Raw genomic sequence first — 19919 nt, 5'->3', positions numbered from 1 at the left:
GGTGTGTTGACTTAGAACAAGAATTCCAGTTCTCCAACTCCCTATATGGTGCTCCTCAACAGTCTGGATGAAATCAGGAGCTAGCATCATTCGCAGTTGCTATTTACAAAAGTCTAATTAATACCTTGCACTCCCCAATGAGATACTTCAGCTTACTCTACAGCCAAGCAGAGCCACGCAAGTGAAGTCAGAATGCCAGAGTGAATTATTGGGCTTGTGTCAGCCCAGGCAGGGATGAAAAATCACCACAGTGAACTTAATCCAGGAGCAATCAAAAGGTCGAAGTTTTAATTAGTGAGAGTTGTGATTTACATTCTCATTTGGCATCCTAAAACTCTACATTAGTTTTCAAACTTCTGTACCTCCCTTGGTTGTTGTTTTACACTGGTTAGGATAGTTAATGTGCTTTTAAATAACATTATGTTTAATGGACCTTTGAAGGCACTGACATATGGATCTGTTTCCTCACGTATCAGCAGAACTATTTCCATTAAAGAAGTCAGTGAAAAAGCACATGTTGGGAGGAGCTTTAAGAGGGGGAGCATTTCAGCTTGGTATTGGTTCTTTCACCTTTACCCACTAAGAAAGCTCACAAAAAGTTATCTAGGACTACAAATATAAGGATTCATTTCTAATTAGAAGAATTATATCAAAGTACTATAGTGAATAAAAGAATGGAATGAACTTATTTTTAACAAGCATAGCATAAATAAATATGGAAATGGGTGCTGATTTCTTCAACATAGTCAGACTTTCCATGTCACTGCATTGGTTACTACATTCAACAGCTGTAGCATGTGCTCTTGACTCTGCTCAGTGGGGAGACATCTTTGTCCATTGAGGATGGATTAGGTTTTTGGAATCAGTCAAATGTCATCAGAAGGTAGCTTTGATGTACTAATTGAATGAACAACCTGGGTCCCATGGTTCGGACCAAAAGTGAGATGTGACTACACAGACATGAATGATACTTATCATGTGTTTCATAACTGTTTTTGAAGAGGGTTCCAGGGAAGAGCTCTAGAAATGTTGTAAATGCTAGCAGCATCATTGGAATATGTATACAGTCTCTTTAGGTGACAACTTTAAGAGGATCAGTAAGCCGTGGTATGCTTGCTAAACATTTGTTTCACCTACATTGGCATTCCATTTGCCACATAACTAGGAGCTGGTTCTTCTAAAAATCTGGATGAAACTAGCATCTTTCATGAGTGTCAATTTACAGAAGTCTAATTAATTCCTCTTACTTGCTAATGACTTACTCCTTTTGACTCCATAGACAAGCAGAGCTAAATACATTATGTCAGAATTCCCTAAGTGAATTATTGAGCCTGCAACAACCTGGACTGGAATGAAAAATCACCCCAGTATATTTAATCCAGAAACAATTAAAGGGCCAAAGAATTAATTAATTTGGATTTTAATTTGTTGAGGTCCTAAAAGAGGGAGCCTTTTATTTGCTCCAGTGCCTTTTTTGTGTCCTGTTTGATTACAAGTGAATATGCCTTTGGGGAAAGATATCTATTTCTTTGCTCTGTTCCTTGGAAACCTATGGGCAAGAAAGAAACAAAAAGGCCTCTAAACCTGCAAAGAGTACCAAATAATTAGATTTGCAGTTCAGGTGATGAGCCACTGCCCTGCCATGAGGAACTGATAGGAAGCATAGGAGAAGGATTGTCAATACAAGGAGCAGATTCTGATAAGAGAACAGGTGGTAGAGTTTGACAAGAGTTTTATGTCCCAAGAGTCCTGAACAAAGAATTAGAAAGAGGCCCAAGGAAAATAGGGAGATGTGCTTTCTGCGGTTTTTGGCCACATCACTAACTCCCAAAAGGATGTTGATAGGAGATATAACTGCTAATGTGGGGACAGGATCCAGGCAGATGAGCTGTGCTGGGGAAGGAAACCCTCAAGCCCATTGACACAAGATGACTCAATGGGAGCATTCCTTGCTGCAAGGAGCAGGTGGTTTGTGGAACCATTGGTCTAAGGCCCAGGCTCCCCATTGTCAAGTTAGATCACCAGGAAGGCTGCACCCCACACCACATGAGCTTAGCGGTTTCCTCAGCTGATAAATAAACATGGGTGAATTTGACAGTGTGGAAATTATACTCCACTCTACTTGACCTTTTAAAAAGTATGTATAAGACTCTGCCCCATGGAAAATGCTTTGTATTTCCCCCCAAAACAAACCTTTGCTTAGACTTGGTACCAGAAATAAGTTTGACTCCCTGACAGAATGATACCCTTCCTTTTTATCACAAGTTCAGAATGCTATTACCCAGTATGTTTCCCTTATGGCCTTGGTTACTAGGAAATTCAGAGCTAGCCCTAGCACTCAATTTCACTTACCATGTAGTCCAAAATTTTGATAATGGATCTCCCTTTTAAAAATATTTTCATTGATCTTGATTTTTATCCAGGGTCATATTATAGGTGGATTTTAGGATTGGCTACCTTGAATGTAGGATAGTGATGAGTTATAAATTACAAAAAATATATATTTCTGTGGCCTAGTTTGTGATGGTTTAACACCAACCTGCCTTCTCACTAGCCCATGATATTGGCTTTGTACCTCGAGCTCCTTGGGATGAACTGTGTTTCTGTTAGTTATAGCCCTCATTTTCCCACTAGATTTGATGCTTTTACCTATATAAATCTTTAATTGTAATTTTTATATTTCTAAGTATCAGAAAAGTGACAGGGGGCATAGAGTAGCATGAACCTCCCTGGTTTTTTATTATCTCTGGAGCCAGTTGGATAAAACTACCAAGAAGGAAATTTCTACTTAAATCAAAAATTTATAGCATGGGGATTGGCTGAGCTGTGGCAATTACTGATTCTAAGATTTTTTTTAGTTGGTGCTTTATTGGACTTTCAGTTTGTAGCCATCACCTGACAGAATTAATTGCTCTATCTACTAATTTTTTAAAAGGGAAAGTCTATTCCAGAACAGATATTCAGGGAGAAAAACCTCTGTACTGTGCCAGAAACAAACTGGAGGGGGTCAGGCCCCAAGCCTGCAAACCTGTAGCTTGCTGCAGCTTATGGTCTTGCATAGACTATGGGTAACCTATCTCTGGAACCATGGCCAGTTGGACAATGTACCTTGACAAGATATGGCTGAAGTTTGACAATAGGACAAGTAGGAAGTAAAGGACATGTACCCTTAATTTAAACACAACTCCCACCCAGGCCTACAAGGGATGAGTAGAGCAAGCACTCCTCAGGGAAATTCAAAGAAAGAAACAACAACAAAACTTGTTCAGAGAAATAGGGTCACATTTTCCTTCCGGGGTTTCATCTCCCTTTGAGTTTCTGCAACTTTAATGCTGAACTGCTTTTCCCATAAGCCTTAGACAAGCTGAGAATGTCAGAGGTGACTTTAGTAAAATAAACCATGCTCAAAAAAGAAGGAAAACCATAATTAGCATACAACAGACCAGGCCACAAAATTTATAATTTTAAGTATCCCAGGAGAAACATTGAACAGCTTTTAAAAGCACATTTCTTATGCTCCCAAGCCACAAAGATTGTATCCCTTTTAGGAAGCTTTCTGGGTGCCTCTTCTCCCAATTCTTGTTTTCCCTGATTAGAATCTTCAGTTCTACTTTCTGGGCAATCTGAAGAACTGGTCATGGCCAAGGTCTTGATGATTAGCTGACATTCTTGAGCCCCAATGGGTTCTGCCCTTTTACAGCTTAAGTTATGTGCCTATATCACATAGAGTAATTCTTTATAATTCGTCACTGGGGTGTCCTGACTCATATGTCTCCCATTGAGAGGAATCTGGAAATGGTTGAATATTCATGGCATCCTTTCATAACAGAGTCAAGACAATCATTTTCTCACAAAGGTTGAGGGAAGTAAGGAATAGGGAAGGCTCTTTCCACAGTAGGATCTACTCCTGGCCAGTAATATGGACATTTTCCACAAGGACTTAGTTCTTTACTTCATTTAGACTTTTACAGTAATAAGCTTCATTTCTGCCTTTCATATTTTTATCACTGACTATAGTTTTCTATATTTCCGTTTTTTTCATTTCCCATGACCCAAGAAGTACCCCCAGACAATGAGATTGTGAATTGTGATTTCAGTGTTTGCTACTGAGAAAAATGCATGGATATCCAGTTTGTACAGGATTTTTAAAAAGTTAATTAAGTAGGAAATTTATTGTTTATGGATAGGGGGAACCAGAGGGCTGTCTTTTTCAAAGCATAGAACCCATCTTACAAAGAGGTAACAGAGGTAATATGACTGTTAGGAAGATCAGCCCTTCCCAAGGGTGCAAAATAAGTGGGTCTTGTCATATGATTGACTAAAATTCTAATTATTCCTGAGCCAAGATTTTCTTGAAGTTTTAAAGGCAAGGGGAGAACAATAAGGCCTGTTTCTGATTTTGCACATAATAGAGGAAGCAAACAACAGGAACAATAATGAAAAGCAGACCAATGGTTTCTTTGGGAGATTATAGCAACCATATTTGCATAAACTTTAGTACAGTTCCCTTCATTTATTTAGACGCTAAAACAGTTTCTTGTTTTATTGATCTTTGTTAAAATGAATAAGGCCAGACTGGAAAAAAAATATATCCAAAGCCTATAATTATGGATTTGTTTGGTGCATGATGCTTCCTTCAGCATATTTCAGGTCATCCTTTCCAGGAATTGATGAGAACAGGTTGTATATGATCAAGAGGCTTGTTGTCTATCAAATACTCTTGGCATTATAAAGGACAGCATGACTGATGAAAGACTACAACTAATCAGAAGTAACATGAGAAAGTAACTATAGGAGAAGTAACATGCAGTAGCTAGAAACCCAAGACACAAAACTGGCTTATAATCAGCAAATGAGTCTCTTATGATTGCAACACTCATGCCCCCAGATCCAGTGTCTCCTTTGGCTTGCAGGAAACCACTTTTTCCACTCTAGCTTATTCTTAACTTTCTTCCCAGGCCTTTCTCTTCTCATTCTACACACTCTCTTTGTGTAATCTCTTCTATTCTATAAAGTTTTCAACTACCACCAATATTCTAAAGATGCCTAAGTCTCTGGAGACCATTCCTCAACTGAGATATCTATACCCAGCTTAGTTGTGCATCCATTTTTCCAGTTGTCAATGAAACATGTTGCTTGGGCATCCTACAGGCACACAAAACTCAACATAACCACAAAGTGAACTTGCCATTTCCTTCTACATACTCTCCCCTCACAATAAATAAATAAACAAATAAATAAATAAAAAAGGAAAAGAAAAGAGATGCTGTTCACCATTTTTTTTGTTTGTTTTTACTACTAACTTTGCAAATGGAGGCACAATTTATTCATGTTACCTCATCTTTGGTCCTACGCCTTCCTTCCTTGCTCTGTACTCTGTGGGAGCTCTGGCCCTGTTTGCTAGGTGCCTGCCAAGTTCTACTATTAACTTAATGTTACATCCTTGTGTATATCCTTTCTCCTCTCCAGACTTTACTAACTCTAAGAATGCTTATAGCTCAGTAGTTCTATAACTCCTTCCTTTGAATGGGGTGGGGTATTTTCAACAGAGAGCCTCAGTCTTTGGCTCAGCTAAGAGTCTTGTGTTAGACTCTACTGTTACTAAAAACTCATTCATGGATATAAGTATATTGTTATAAATTATACAAGGTATATCACTTTTTTAAAATCCTCACCCAAAGATATGCATCCTGATTTTTTTTTTAGAGAGAGAAATGAATGTGAGAAACATTGATTGGTTGCCTCCCATAAGCGCCCCGACTGGGATCGAACCTGCAAATTTTTGGGTGTACAGGACAACACTCCAACCAACTGAGCAACCCAGCCAGGGCCAAAGTCTAGCATTTACTATCAACAGTGATTAGTGGGTGAGATACAACAAGAAATGTTTTGCTCCCATAAACTGTTAGAATTTAATCTTTTATGAACACACACAGTAAAATAATTCTTAGTTTTCCAAATTTTAAGACAACAGAGAGAAGACAACTATTGGGTTTAATTCAAAAAGGAAAATTAGAAGTAGTCTGTATACATCATAGAACAGATAGCATTTGCAAAGGAGACCCTACTTAGAAATAGCATGCATTTAAATAAATGTGTGATATCTAAATGAGTGAAGCTTGAGCAGTTTAAAAATGAAAACATTTTCAAGTTTTAAGATAAAAGTGTAATCACCTTTGGTGTAGAGGCTCAGGGCTGTTAAGAGACCCATTGGAGCATAGTTGAGAGAAAATTTCTGCTACTTCAGAAAGTATTTTCAACACCTTGTTGACATGGCCCTTATATTTGATTTCTAAGGAGCCAATTGGACTTTTAAATTTTCAATACATTCACCTCCTTAGAAAAGCACCTAAGATGCCGAGTTCAGCAACAAGGATATATTTGAACACTCCTGGCTTTGGAAACCAACATGTAGCTAGAGAATTGTGTCCTGATACCCCAATGTTAAGTTCAGAGGCCTTTGTTAGGCAGGACCAACCTGCCTCAGTGACTCAACTTCTCCAAGTTACCCCAGCTCTGACAAAGAGAGAATAACCTCAGCTCTGCCTGATTCCAGTGCCTATACTTATTTTACAATCTCAAAGTTATCTCCAATTAGTTTGGCAACACCATTATCCAAAATTTCTGACTCCCACTGGTTTTTCCCTACTTGAGTTTCATATCTGTGGGCACTGATCTGAGAAATGGTACCAGGATAGGCTTTCACCTTTTTAGGCATACAATATTTTCTGACATAAGTCATTTGAACAAAAAAAACCAAAGCCACATGAATGTGTTACTAAACCTCTACTCTAATATGTGTTAGTTCAATTGCTCAAACATGTTAGAAGCCAAATGTATCAGGATGGTGGTCAGTCAACAGTTATTGAATAACTTCTGTATGACAGATGTTACAAGAAACTTTGTAAGCAGATATGAACACAATTGGCCCTTGTCCTTAAAGATATAATATACCAGAGGCCCAGTGCATGGATTCGTGCACTGGTGGGGTCCCTCGGCCTGGCCTGCGGGGATCAGGCTGAAACCAGCTCTCTGACATCCCCCGAGGGGTCCCAGATTGCGAGAGGGCACAGGCCAGGCAGAGGGACCCTGCCGGTGCACAATCGGGGCCAGGGAGGGACTGCAAGAGGGCTCCAGGGTGTGTCTGGCCCGTCTCTCCCAGTCCTGATTGGCTGGACCCCAGCATCCAGCTAACCTACTGGTCGGAGTGTCTGCCCCCTGGTGGTCAGTGCACATTATAGCTAACAGTTGAACGGTGGCTTACCAGGGGTCCTCAAACTTTTTAAACAGGGGGCCAGTTCACTGTCCCTCAGACCGCTGGAGGGCCGGACTATAGTTTAAAAAAAAAACTATGAACAAATTCCTATGCGCACTGTGGGCCTGGGACGAGTCGGCTGCTGAGCAGGACAGGCAGCGGCACCCGGCAGGCTGGATAAATGTCCTCGGCGGGCCACATGTGGCCCACGGGCCGTAGTTTAAGGATGCCTGGTTAGGCTTTTATATATATATATATATATATATATATATATATATATATATATATAGTGCAGCAGAGTGGATATTCTTGAAAATCCCATAAGAACATATTTAGTAGAAAGTAAATGGAAAGTGACTTCACCAGGGAAAAGGAAATAAATAAATGATCAGTCCCCCACCTCCACCGTGACTCCTAATGCCCTTGGTTCATATCATCCTGCAGTGCAATGTCAGTATCTCACTTCTAAATAAGTGGTCTAACTAACTTGTCTTGTTTCTCTGTGTTCTAATTCCTGCCACAGCAGTGGCCTCTTTGGCTTTTCCTTAAAGGGTTCACTGAGATTTTTCTGACCTACTCTGGGGATTCCCTAATGTACTGTGTTTACCAACTGGGCTCCAGTTGTGAATTTTTAATTATGCCAGAAAATTATCAGTAAATGGAACTTCAAGTTCAATTAATGCTGTCAGATCCAATTTTGTCTCACCTGCTATTGAGCTCCACTCTGTGGTGTTTGCAGTAATTGCCACTTCCGTAGGAAAGAGGAGCTTCTCTAGAGCAGGATGTCTGTTGGCAGTCCATTGTGTTCTCCTCTTTTCTGACTCTGGAGTAGTATAGTGAGGGCACTTTATCCAGCAGATTCACATTACCTTGTTTGGAAAGCAGGGACTATGGATAGGACTCTTTGTTATCTTGCCACTGAGTATGGCTGTCTCATACTTCTTTTGAGGCAGTGGTTCTCAAAGTGTGCTCCATAGTCCAGCAGCATCGACATCCCTGGGACCTTGTTAGAAGTGTAAATGCTCAGGCCCTATCCTAGACCTGCTGAATCAGAAACTCTGCCCACCTTCTGTATTTATAAGTTCTCTAGGTGGTTGCAACATATGATTAAGTCTATGAGCCACTATTGGGAGAAAAGTGTTTCAAACTAAGGATGGGAATAATTTCATTCTATCTTGTGAAAATACTCATAACCTGGATTTTATATTCTGATTTACGATTTTTTAATGGGAGCTCATACTCGTAATGTTTATTAGTAACTCATCTTTACTTCTGCCTTTTCTGATTTCCCCAAGCATAGGTGGCCACTCCAATTTATTTCTCTAGCACTTTCTCACACTGGCTTTATCCCATTTGTTACATTGTGTTGTGTATCTCTTAAGATACTCACCTCCTCCACTAGTCTTTGGGTCACTTGAGGGCAGGAACCTTGTCACACTTATCATGGTGTTTCCAAGGCCCCAAACAATGTTAAGCATTTTTGCTTGAATACATTGCTCAGCATTTTATAATTTTCAAAACTATGCTATGGTCCTAAGAAATAGGACTGGCAGATGAGGAAACTGAAACCTAGAGAAGTTAAGTGATTCAGTGGCTAGATTGCAGACCCAGGGCTAAATAAAGGCCAAAGCTTGCCTCGCTTTGGGAAAGGTAATGGCCATACAGTAGTTCCTTAACCACTGCCCTCATGAACTCAGGTCAACTCAGGAAGCCTAGGATACTTTGGCTTTCCAAAGGCAAAGTCCTTGATTTGCTCCAAGACAGGCTGTTCCCACCCACAACTGTGGTGATGCTACTAGCTGTGACATTCTTGTTCCACCCCGAATGCTAAGAGAAGGTGGCTGAGGGTGCAGTTAATGAGAAACAGTGAAAAGACTGAGAACAGGAAACAGGAAGGGCATTATGCAGAAAAATAGGAGTGGAATTTAGTACCATTAAAGGTATAGTCCCTGACATATGCTTAGTCCTTGGTAAAGGGGAGCAAAATAGAAAAGATGTGAGCTGCAAGTGAAGCCAGAGTTTACAGCTCAGTTTTATTTATCTACCAGTCTGCCCACCTTACACCATGATGACAGCAGCAATGAATATACATTGTGAGGTGTTTTTGTCATGGGAATGGGTTGACAATGATTGCCACCCACCTCACCTCTTGGCACCCAGCTCCTCTTGACATCTGTAAGTAATCTGGCTGGACTAGGAGAATGGGGAGAAGTAAGCTATGGACATAGAATGAAGAAAGTCACTGGCCTGCACAAGGATTAAGGCCTGTGATTTCCCTCATTAATCTTACCACTGAACTCTACAAACTAACTTAACTAGGTCAGACTCTTTTACTTGGACCCCTGGGATATAAGCCTTTGTAAATCTTCATACACTGGGGTGGAAAAAAGCATATTCTGGCATATGCTGTCCCAAGCCTGAAATATTTACTTGTTAATCACAATGGATGGCTGTCCCATCAGGCCTCATTGTTTATCTTACTTTGACTACCACTTTGGAGCAGTGACTATACATCTGACCCTGTCTTTCTTCTTGAGCTGCAGTGCTATCTCTCTAATTGCCTGCTGGACACTGTCCATCAACACCCTAACTCAATATGTTTGAAACCAAATCTGTCATCTTCTATAGTCCAGATTCCCCTCCCAACTAATCTGTCTCTTTCAAAACCTTCTCAGCAGCTTTCATTAGGCTTTATTCTCATCCTCCACATGTAGTCAATTCCAAAGTTCAGTTATTTCCTACTATAGGCCTGGTGCACTGATGGGTGGCGGGGGAGAGTCCCTCAGCCCAGCCTGTGCCCTCTCGAATTCTGGGACCCCTCGGGGGCTTGTGGCTGGATGGCCTTCTGCTGCTGCACGGCCTGCTGCTTAAGCTTCAGCAGCTACTGCATGTGCACAGGCTGGGCCACCATGGTCTGTCCTGCAAATACCATTGAGTGGGTGAGTCAAGCTTGGAGGCAGGCTCACCTTGAGTGCCTTGCGCTTCCCTGAGTCACTGAGTTGTTCAGACTGACTGCCTTCTACAGAGAACGGCACTGGGATTGGGCCTAAGCCGACAGTCGGACATCCCTCTCACAGTCCAGGACCCCTCAGGAGATGTAGCAGTGTGCCAAGTGGCAGGTGGCCAGGGAGGACCCGAATTGGGGCTGGGAGCCATGCCATTCTTGCTCATCCTCGCCCACTGTGCCTGCGGCCCGCCACTCAGTAGCGCTGCCACAGAGTTGGTAGAGGCTCCTGCCATGGCAGCTGCACTCCCCCTATGGGAGCCCAGTTTCTGGCTGAGCAGCACTCCCCCTATGGGAGCGCACTGACCACCAGGGGGAAGCTCCTGCATTGAGCATCTGTCCCCTGGTGGTCAGTGCGTATCATAGTGACAGTCGTTCCACCTTAATGGTTGCTTAGGCTTTTATATATATAGATTGATATGATTTCCTTCTTTCCACCTCTATAACAACCATTCCAGTCCATGCTCCCAACATATTTCATGTCTTAATCACCCCAAACTATGTAATACCAAAACTATGATTTTCTGCTCCTCAATCCCCTATCTGATGGAGGAACCCAGAGCTAGATGTGAATGCAATAGTAGTAACATACAATTCCAGTGACCCCTGATAGCCTGTAACATAGGGTCCAAACTCTTGGTAAAGACGTAAGTGAACAGGCAGCATAAATGACAAAAGGTATAATTTAAGAATTGATTCATTTTCGTTCTTGATCCCAGTGAGGCATTCAGGGATGTGCTTGCCTTCCCTGGGCAGAAACAGCATGTGTCAAGAGGTGAAGAGAGCAAAATAGCAACAGTAATTCAATAAGCTTATTGCTCCAGTCCCTGATGCCTCTGTGGTGAGTTGTTAGAGTGAAAAGTTAATGGAAGGAAGGGGAGAGGACAAGTTAATGCAAGTGTCCCAGCTGCATTTTCCAAGAACTCTGTGATCAAAAAGTAGTCCTGAGCTTATGTGTGAATGGTTTACCTGATCAGTTTAATGCACTCAGCTTTATAGATGAGAATACTAATACAGAAAAAAAATTGTATGCCTTGCTGGCAGTGAGAATAAGAACTCAAGATTCCTGAATAAAAGCTTTGATCATAGGAGGTTGTTTCTGAGAAATCAGTTACATTGGACTTCATAGTAATAAAGATGAGCTTTTCTCTTCTCGTAAAAACCTCAGTCATTATCCACAGTTAAGCAAAGGGAAAGTAGGGGAGGAAGCTAAACGAAAGCACAGCTTAGTGAACTGAAAATTCTTTGCTTGGTGATGAAGAGAAAAATACATAATGGGTACAGGACACTTAAAGGGGCATGGACTCTAACTTAGACACTTAGGGTAGAAGAAAATGAAAAAGTTTGGAGCAAAGAAAGAGAACCACTCAGGATATAACCTAGCTAGATAGAAAAATGAAATAAAGAAGTCTCATCAGCTCTAATTAAAGGAAATCAATATTTGAAAAGCTGACTTGCTCAATAATAACACCAGGGCAAAAATACTTCAAAATGTGAGCCCATTAGAACACAGAAAAGCAGAATTTTTTTTTGGGGGGGGGGAACAATTATGTGTTAAAAAAGCCTCTCAAGAGATGACCACTGGTAGATAAGTTATAGAAGCACCTGTTTGGAGAAACAAATTAGATGAGCTTCTAACTCTGGTAGGGTTTTTGTATTTTAAGTGTATTTTCTCATCCTGGCAGCTTTATGGAGTCAAGGGTCATCTCTAGGGAGCACAGAGTAGCTACCATTTCCCCAGAGACACTTGAAATAACCCCTTAACAATAGCTTGGGTTTCATCTTAGTTACCACTTATAAGAAAACACACTGGAAAACATCAAGAGCTATACAAGATTGTTGTTATTCAGAGACACTAGCCAACTATCCAAGAAAGCTTGATTGAGAATCCTTTCTAAGCTCCCTGTCTTTGTGATCCACATGTTGATCAACCATCAGTAACTAGAATCCAGTCCTCCCAGACCCAGAACATTCTTCTTCAGGGGTGGAAAATATGTGACATGTGTCATCACTTCCTTCTCTCACACAGTGCCGGACACTGATAATCAGTCATAGCATTCCTTTTCAACTGAACCCAAATGCAGCTTTTTTGTTTATCTGTTCAGATATTTTGGGCACCCTCATATGAGCTATTTGGAAAGAAAGATAAATATAAACAACGCTACAAGCACCACATGCTAAGTGCCAAATAAAAGATTTGTAGACAATAAGTCTTATAGGCCAACTCTCTCTTCTGAAATACAATTTCAACTTCCTAGGAACCTGAAAATTAATTTTTAAAATGTCAGTACTATTGTAGTTAGAGAACCACAACTATTTTTTCATGGGTCTGAGATAAATTAATTCCAAAAGAGCTTATGAAGTATTACAGGAAATGCAGAAGTTTCTGTATGCCCCCCATCAAGAAAGTGAGTGGTATGTGTTTGAAATGGTATGTGTTTGAAATCACTAGGTTCTTCTCCCTTAAGTACCTCTCTGACGTAAGAGAAAATTCTAGATTGGAGTGGATGTGATTGCCATTTTGGGTTAAGCACACTGAATACCATTTCAGCATCAAATTATTCAATCAGAAACACTTTGAAAATGCTGAAGAGTTAGGTTAGCCACAGATTTCCCACCTGAATACAATGTGCAGAATACTGCAGATTTCTCCCCACTTTTCTGGTGTTTGTTGGGCCTGTGGAAAAGAGCTCACTTGATAGATGGTGGCAGACAGCTAAGCAGGCAGACAGGAGTGCTGGTGCTCATTAACTTTTCCTATGAGGACCTGACCTGGAATTGTTTTCCTAGACCTTTGATGAGGCAGAGTTGTGAGGGAGGGAGGAAAGAATCTTTTTTCCCCAATTTTTTTTTATTGATTAAGGTATTATATATGTGTCCTTGTCCCCCCATTACCCCCCTCCCCACTCCCATACATGCCCTCACCCCCTGCTATCTCTGTCCTTTGGTTATGCTTATATGCATGCATACAAGTCATTTGGTTGATCTCTTCCCCTTACCCCCAACCTCCCCTACCTTCCCTCTGAGGTTTGAGCATCTGATCAATGCTTCTTTGTCTCTAGATCTGTTTTTGTTCATCAGTTTATGTTGTTCAGTATAATCTGCAAATGAGTGAGATAAGGTGATATTTATCTTTCTCAGACTGACTTATTTCACTTAGCATAATGCTCTCCAGTTCCATCCATGCTGTTGCAAATGACAGGAGTTCCTTCCTTTTTATAGCAGCGTAGTATTCCATTGTGTAGATGTACCACGGTTTTTTAATCCACTCATCTGCTGATGGGCACTTAGGCTGTTTCCAAATCTTAGCTATTGTAAATTGTGCTGCTATGAACATAGGGGTGCATATATCCTTTCTGATTGGTGTTTTTAGTTTCTTGGAATATATTCCTAGAAGTGGGATCACTGGGTCAAATGGGAGTTCCATTTTTAGTTTTTTTGAGGAAGCTCCATACTGTTCTCCACAGTGGCTGTACCAGTCTGCATTCCCACCAGCGGTGTATGAGGGTTACTTTTTCTCTGCATCCTCTCCAGCACTTATGGTTTGTTGATTTGTTGATGATAGCCATTCTGACAAGTGTGAGATGGTACTGCATTATTGTTTTGATTTGCATCTCTCGGGTGATTAGTGACTTTGCGCATGTTTTCATATGTCTCTTGGCCTTCCTTATGTCCTCTTTCGAAAAGTATCTGTTTAGGTCCGTTGCCCATTTTTTGATTGGGTTATCTTTTGTTAAGTTGTATGAGTTCCCTGTAAATGTTGGAGATTAAACCCTTATCGGAGATAGCATTGACAAATATGTTCTCCCATTCAGTGGGCTTTCTTGTTGTTTTGTTGATGGTTTCTTTTGCTGTGAAGAGGTTTTTATTTTGATGTAGTCCCATTTGATTATTTTCTCTTTAGTTTTTATTGCCCTAGGAGCTGTATCGGTGAAGATATTGCTTTGGCATATGTCTGAGATTTTGCTGCCTGTGGATTCCTCTAATATTTTTATGGTTTCCTGTCTTACATTTAAGTCCTTTATCCATATTGAGTTTATTTTTGTGTATGGAGTAAGTTGGTGGTCTAGTTTCATTTTTTTGCATCTATCTGTCCAATTTTCCCAGCACCGTGTCCTAACTTCGTTGTATGCTTTTGCCTCCTTTGTCAGATATTAATTGAGCATAGTGGCTTAGGTCAATTTCTGGGTTCTCTATTCTATTCCATTGACCTGTATGTCTGTTCTTATGCCAGTACCAGGCAGTTTTGAGAATAGTGGCTTTGTCATACAGCTTGATATCTGGTATTGAGATCCGGGAGGAAAGAATCTTAATCTTAGAAGAGGATAGCTATTCAGGAGCAATGGAAGAAGCCTGGAGTCATGCCCTCAGGGATTTTAGGCCACAGCCTTTCAGATTGCAACCCAAAGAGGAGATGAAAGTAAAGAGGGCTGACAAGTGCTCTAGAGACAGACAAAGTGATGACAACTGGGGTAGGTCTGTGTTAGATCGTTGAAAACTAGCTCTAATTCAAGGCAACCCCCACTTACCCATCTCATATACTCCAAATTACCATCCATGTACCCTAAAAGTAGGCAGGTCTTATTCCTGTAAGTCACTGGGATTGCTGGATGTTTTAGTGGCCAGGGTCCTTGGTAGTGCCTTAATGTTTGGGTCCTTGACCAATGTTTTCTTAAGGCTCCCAGAGAGTCTGCAGCTGCAGGGTTATCTCCTACTCTTCATGGAGCACTTCTGGAAAACTCAAGGTCCTTCTCTCTCATGCTGTCAGAATTATGGCATCTTGTCCATACTTACCCTACACCGCCTGGAACAATTATTCTTTTTTTCCTCAAACCTTTCTATATAATAGGTATGTCTACAAAGTTAAACTCCTAGGATCCAAGCCTGTTACAAGTTCTGCTTGGCCCCTCCCATAATTTCATATACATTTTGCCACTGTGAATGGATCTGCTATTTGCACGGTAAAAACACTTTTAGTTGATTTTGTTCACCCCCACTCTTGGTGCCATACCTTCCGCATGTGATTTTTCTCTGAGAACAATTTTTCTTCTTCATTCCCTTCACATCAGCACTTGCAGGATTTGCCAGTAGGTCATTGGCTTCCTTATTTGGGTCTTTGAAGGACCACCCCCCTCCAGAACAGCAGTTAACAATAATAAGGCTGCCACTGCCAGCTGACAGCTTTCCCTGATGTCCTGTTGTGCCCTGCATTGAGCTTAAACAGGATCACTTGTCATGCAGATTATAAAGGACCCTTGTGCCCAAGGCACAGACATGGGAATTTAGCAGTGGGAATGAAAGTTCTTTAATTCAAAAGAATGTGGATGCCTGAACTTAGTGACTCTGGGGAGTGCTAGATGACCACCTACTCTGAACCTAGTAGCAGGCAAGATCAAAAGACCAGACCCATTTTTTTTTTCAGAGTGCTTCCAGTAAAGTTTCCCACCGCCTCCAGTTCTATTGAGGGGCTAGGAGAAGGAAGGTTCAGTGGCCAGTGACCAGGGTATGGAAGTAAGGAAACTGAGACTTGCTCACATTTGGAACACATAGCATAGTGTGCCCTTTGCATTAGACTGCATTGACCTTCTGAAAGAGATAGTTTTGAATTCTTCTGAGTTACAAGTCTTTTATCCACTTATTCAATATTATTCCTTAGTTTCTGAGCTTGGTTCTGAAGGAGCAGGAGAGCTGGTATGGTGCCAGGTACGGTTAAAGAATTCTTTGCCAGGGAAGTCATAACGGATGGGCAGGGGCAGCACAGTGTAAGTTCTGTAATCTCCACTCAGAATGTAGCCACATTCTTCTCAGGGAAGTGCAGAATCCCGGCATTTTGTCTCAGTGGACTTCTCACACCTCTTTTGTGATAGAAGGTATGTCCACTTTCTCAAGAGTCACCCACCCCAGCACAAGTATCAAAGCTCACCTTGCTGTCTCCCACTTCAAAGAACTGCTTTTGGTACCTCCTGCACACTGAATCCTACCTGCTGGGGCTCTTGCTACCTGCCTGATTAGCTCTTGTATGTGCCCACACACATCTGTATTGCCTTTGCAATCACCAGGAACCCATGATTATCTCTTGTTCCAATCACATCCATATGCACTTAAAGCTGAGTGGTACAGGGCAGAATATCTTTTGTGAGCCCCACCCCACATATAACGACAGCTACTTGCAGGAACCAAGTTCTGAGGTACTTAAAAGAGTCATAAACATTTGGTAAGCTCTTTAGCATTCTCTGAGACAATATTCTATGCCCTTGGATTGCTCTGTTATACTCACTGAAAGCTAATATGTGCATTTTTCTTTTTCTCTGCACTTTTCATAAAAGGTTATGCTGACGTAGACCTTACTAACAAAAGAAATCTTTCCGATGAAGTCAGGATAAATAATTCCACACATCATCAAATGCTTTGAATTGGTTTCCATGGAAATTGGAAGATGAAATAAAGCAATAATTTCAAGGCAGAGCAGCTGAATTGAAGATAATAGTAAAAAATAGTTTGATAAAGGAAATAGAATAAAGTAATCAAGAAGACTCCACTCAATTATTCCTTTTTGTTTACTTTCAAGTGATTAATTTGTCTGCATTTATTAACTTGATGAGATTAAGCAGGCCATCCTAGTGATTTATTTTGTAATTGTTTCCAAGGTTTGACATAAGCTGTGGAGTTATTGAAGGTGGAGATTTAAATTCAATTACTCATGAAGCAGGTGATGCTTCTCCTGAAAGAATAACTGAATCCATGGCCTTCCTATGTTAACATTATGAATGAAAATTATTAATTCATCTGATAGTATCTCCCAAAGACTTTTATAAGTCAATTGGCATTCTTATACTTCACTAAAAGTCAGCAGCTTCAGAACTGAACTTGTAATACAGAAGATCCAGACTGAAAATAAAGGATTTCATGTTTAAGACTAGTATTGCTAGAGCCTCCCTTGGAGCCCAGGCTGTGGTGCCATCATTAATGGAATCCACTAGCTCAAGCTTTGAATGCCAAAATGATAGCTTTCTTTGAACTTGAACAATGGTTCCCATTCTCTTTACCTTTGGATGACATCATTCAATAAGATCATGCTTTATTTTGAGAAGAAAGAGAGAGATTAAGAAAAATGAGAGGTAAGAGAGAGAGAGAGACCTTGAGAGTCTTTCATTGAAATGACTAATTGCTTTTTGTCTCTGTGTTCATTGTTGTATATATTTTCTATTCTTTCTGTGGGTATAGTAAGGATAGACGGGGTTCTCCAAACACTAATCCAGATGCCAACTCTCCATCATCCAAAAAGGCGCGGAACACATCTAAGAATGGGAAGTAAGTGAAAAATGCCCTTGTGCAACTAACATAGCTATCACAAAGCTGTGTGCTGTCCTCATTTTGTCATTCATTCATATGCATTCAAAAGAGATTTGCGGAATGACTCCTGTGTGCCTCTCACTGGGCTAGTCACTGGGAAATTTAAATGAGTGAGGCAAGAGTAAGGAATATTGGATGTGGGAAGAACTAAAGAAAGAGAAGGAGAGAGAGAGGAAAGTTAAGAGATGGCTTTGGAAAGATAGCTTTGAGGGCTGACTACAAAGGGCAAGGACTTATAGCAATGCAAGATTTGGACTATGAGTTTAAAAATTAAGGAAAAAAACAGCACTAATAAATCATTTTATGATTTGCAAAACCTATGAAAATTTGTATTTGATCAATACATGAAGATATAGGGTTGATTTAGAAGAATCTCAAAAGCCATTCCATAAATGTCCTGGTTTAAATACATGTGCATGTACACTGTAACCATATCTCTGATTAATATATATATATATATATATATATATATATATATATATATATATATATATAATTTTTTTTTGTAACTAGCATGTACCATGTCCTACCTGAAACTGTCTTTTTGGTATCACCAAAACTTGTATTGGTTGAATATTTGCGATGTTGTATTTACTGCTTTGGGCTAATTCCAGAAAACAACATTGGCTGATCTCTCTCACTCTTTGGATTCAGCGGAACATGGCAATCTGAAATGGTGTGATCACCTGCAGATGAAATATCTCCAATTAGGCACTTCCCTTTCAAAGTGGCCACAGCCCTTTGGTGAATGACTCTGGTTCTCTGTAAGCTGTCTTTCTCTAGGGTGTGGGACATTGTGACAGGCAGAAATACAGCTCAGAACAAGCACCCAGGACACATCTAGGAGAAGATGAAAGATGCCCTCATCATGCTAAAAGCCCTAATCTAGCAGTAAGATATGTTACTACAAGAGCATGGCTTTGCAACGAAAGGTGAACTTGTAATGGTCATAATTTTTATGTATTCAGCCTTGGACCATAAATGCTGCACTTTTAATGTGATTTTATATTCAATTCCCAAAGTGAAAGATATATTGGTTGCCTTTTCCTCCCCTCTTTTTCTCTTCCTGAATACCACTTCAGGTTTGCACATAAAGTTGAATGTGGGCTATCCTGGAGAATATAAAAAGCAGTGGTGAAGACAAAAGACTAAATCTTAGAGATCATTTAGAAGTCACTTCAGTTATTTATCACTGAGCACCACAATCAAAATGCTGTCTAAATTATGAAGGCATCCCTTCCTTCAGGTTGATGTACACATTCCCAAGCAGATGAATGTTTCCGCATTAGCCCCAATGCATCATCAGCTTGCACTCTCAGTTAATAGAGACAGCATTGGAGAATCAGTTTTAACAACCCCGTGCTTGCAGAAATGACAGGCCCTGTCCAGGTACCTTGTACACAAACGTCACACTGACAAGGCAGGATGCAATCTCCCATTTATTAGACCCTGATGTATAATTATGATGGCTGTTGCATTTTGAAAGGGGCATTGTTTTGTTTCTTTTGGCTTTGTAGGATCCTAGCCTCATACTTTTTGAGTGCAGAATCTGTGTGAGCCACAAAAGAAACAGTTGGTAACATTTGAGTTAAGATGACATAGAGAATGCATACCTAATGCCATATCCAGGTTGTTAACAGTGGGAAGCCAGCATAAATGCATTCTTAAGTAGATAAACACAATCTTATATTGCCCTTGCTGCATTTGGACACATCCCAAGCTTATGCCAGGGTGAGGGCCTCCCTCTTCACATATTCAGAGCTACGTGTCTCTTATTTGCCATGTTCATAACTCAGATTGTTAGTTCTTTTTAATTCTTCATTATTTTTGTTGACTATTGATGTAAAATAAAAAAGTTTTCCAATATCCAATATCCTCTTCATGGGTATGTATTCAAGCTATCCTTTTTCTTACTTATCTCCCATCAGTTTTCAGGGGGATAAAAAAATTCTGTCTCTGCACATTTTCTCCTTCCAAGGATATTTTTGTCAACAGAAGCAGTACTGATCTTCCATGAATATGGGGAAACTATTGGGGGGGGGGCATTTTTCACACTTTCGAGAACAGTATCTAGCAATGGGTATGCACATCTTTTATAATTCAAAGTGGTTATTTCCTATGTATTTTTTGTTTGTTTGTTTGTTTGGGAGTGCGCGGTGGTGGTGGATGGAGACAGGTAGATTTCTGTACCCCGGGACATATTCCTGTGGTGTATTTTCACACTAATCAGCATTGAGGTTGCTGCTCAGCTGGGTTTTCTCTTGTTATTTGACTTAATGACAGTGGGATATGGAGCAGACTTTAAGA

General features: G+C 40.5%; 1 protein-coding gene across 6 annotated transcripts in view; it reads left to right on the top strand.

The window, feature by feature from the left end:
• The window catches only part of HS6ST2 (heparan sulfate 6-O-sulfotransferase 2), a 364462-nt gene that overhangs the window by 291450 nt on the left and 53093 nt on the right, over positions 1–19919 (top strand). For 4 of the 6 annotated variants that reach the window (XM_080651925.1, XM_080651926.1, XM_080651928.1 and 1 more), the window contains one exon: positions 17484–17570. The exons of the other annotated variants lie outside the window; for them this stretch is intronic. In XM_080651925.1, the coding sequence (XP_080508051.1) occupies positions 17484–17570 (87 nt within the window). The remainder of the gene's footprint in view (positions 1–17483; positions 17571–19919) is intronic. 6 annotated transcript variants of the gene reach the window in all.

The sequence above is a fragment of the Plecotus auritus genome, assembly GCF_963455305.1.
Source record: "Plecotus auritus genome assembly, chromosome: X".
Lineage (NCBI taxonomy): Eukaryota > Metazoa > Chordata > Mammalia > Chiroptera > Vespertilionidae > Plecotus > Plecotus auritus.
This window is presented reverse-complemented; position numbering and strand designations above follow the sequence as displayed.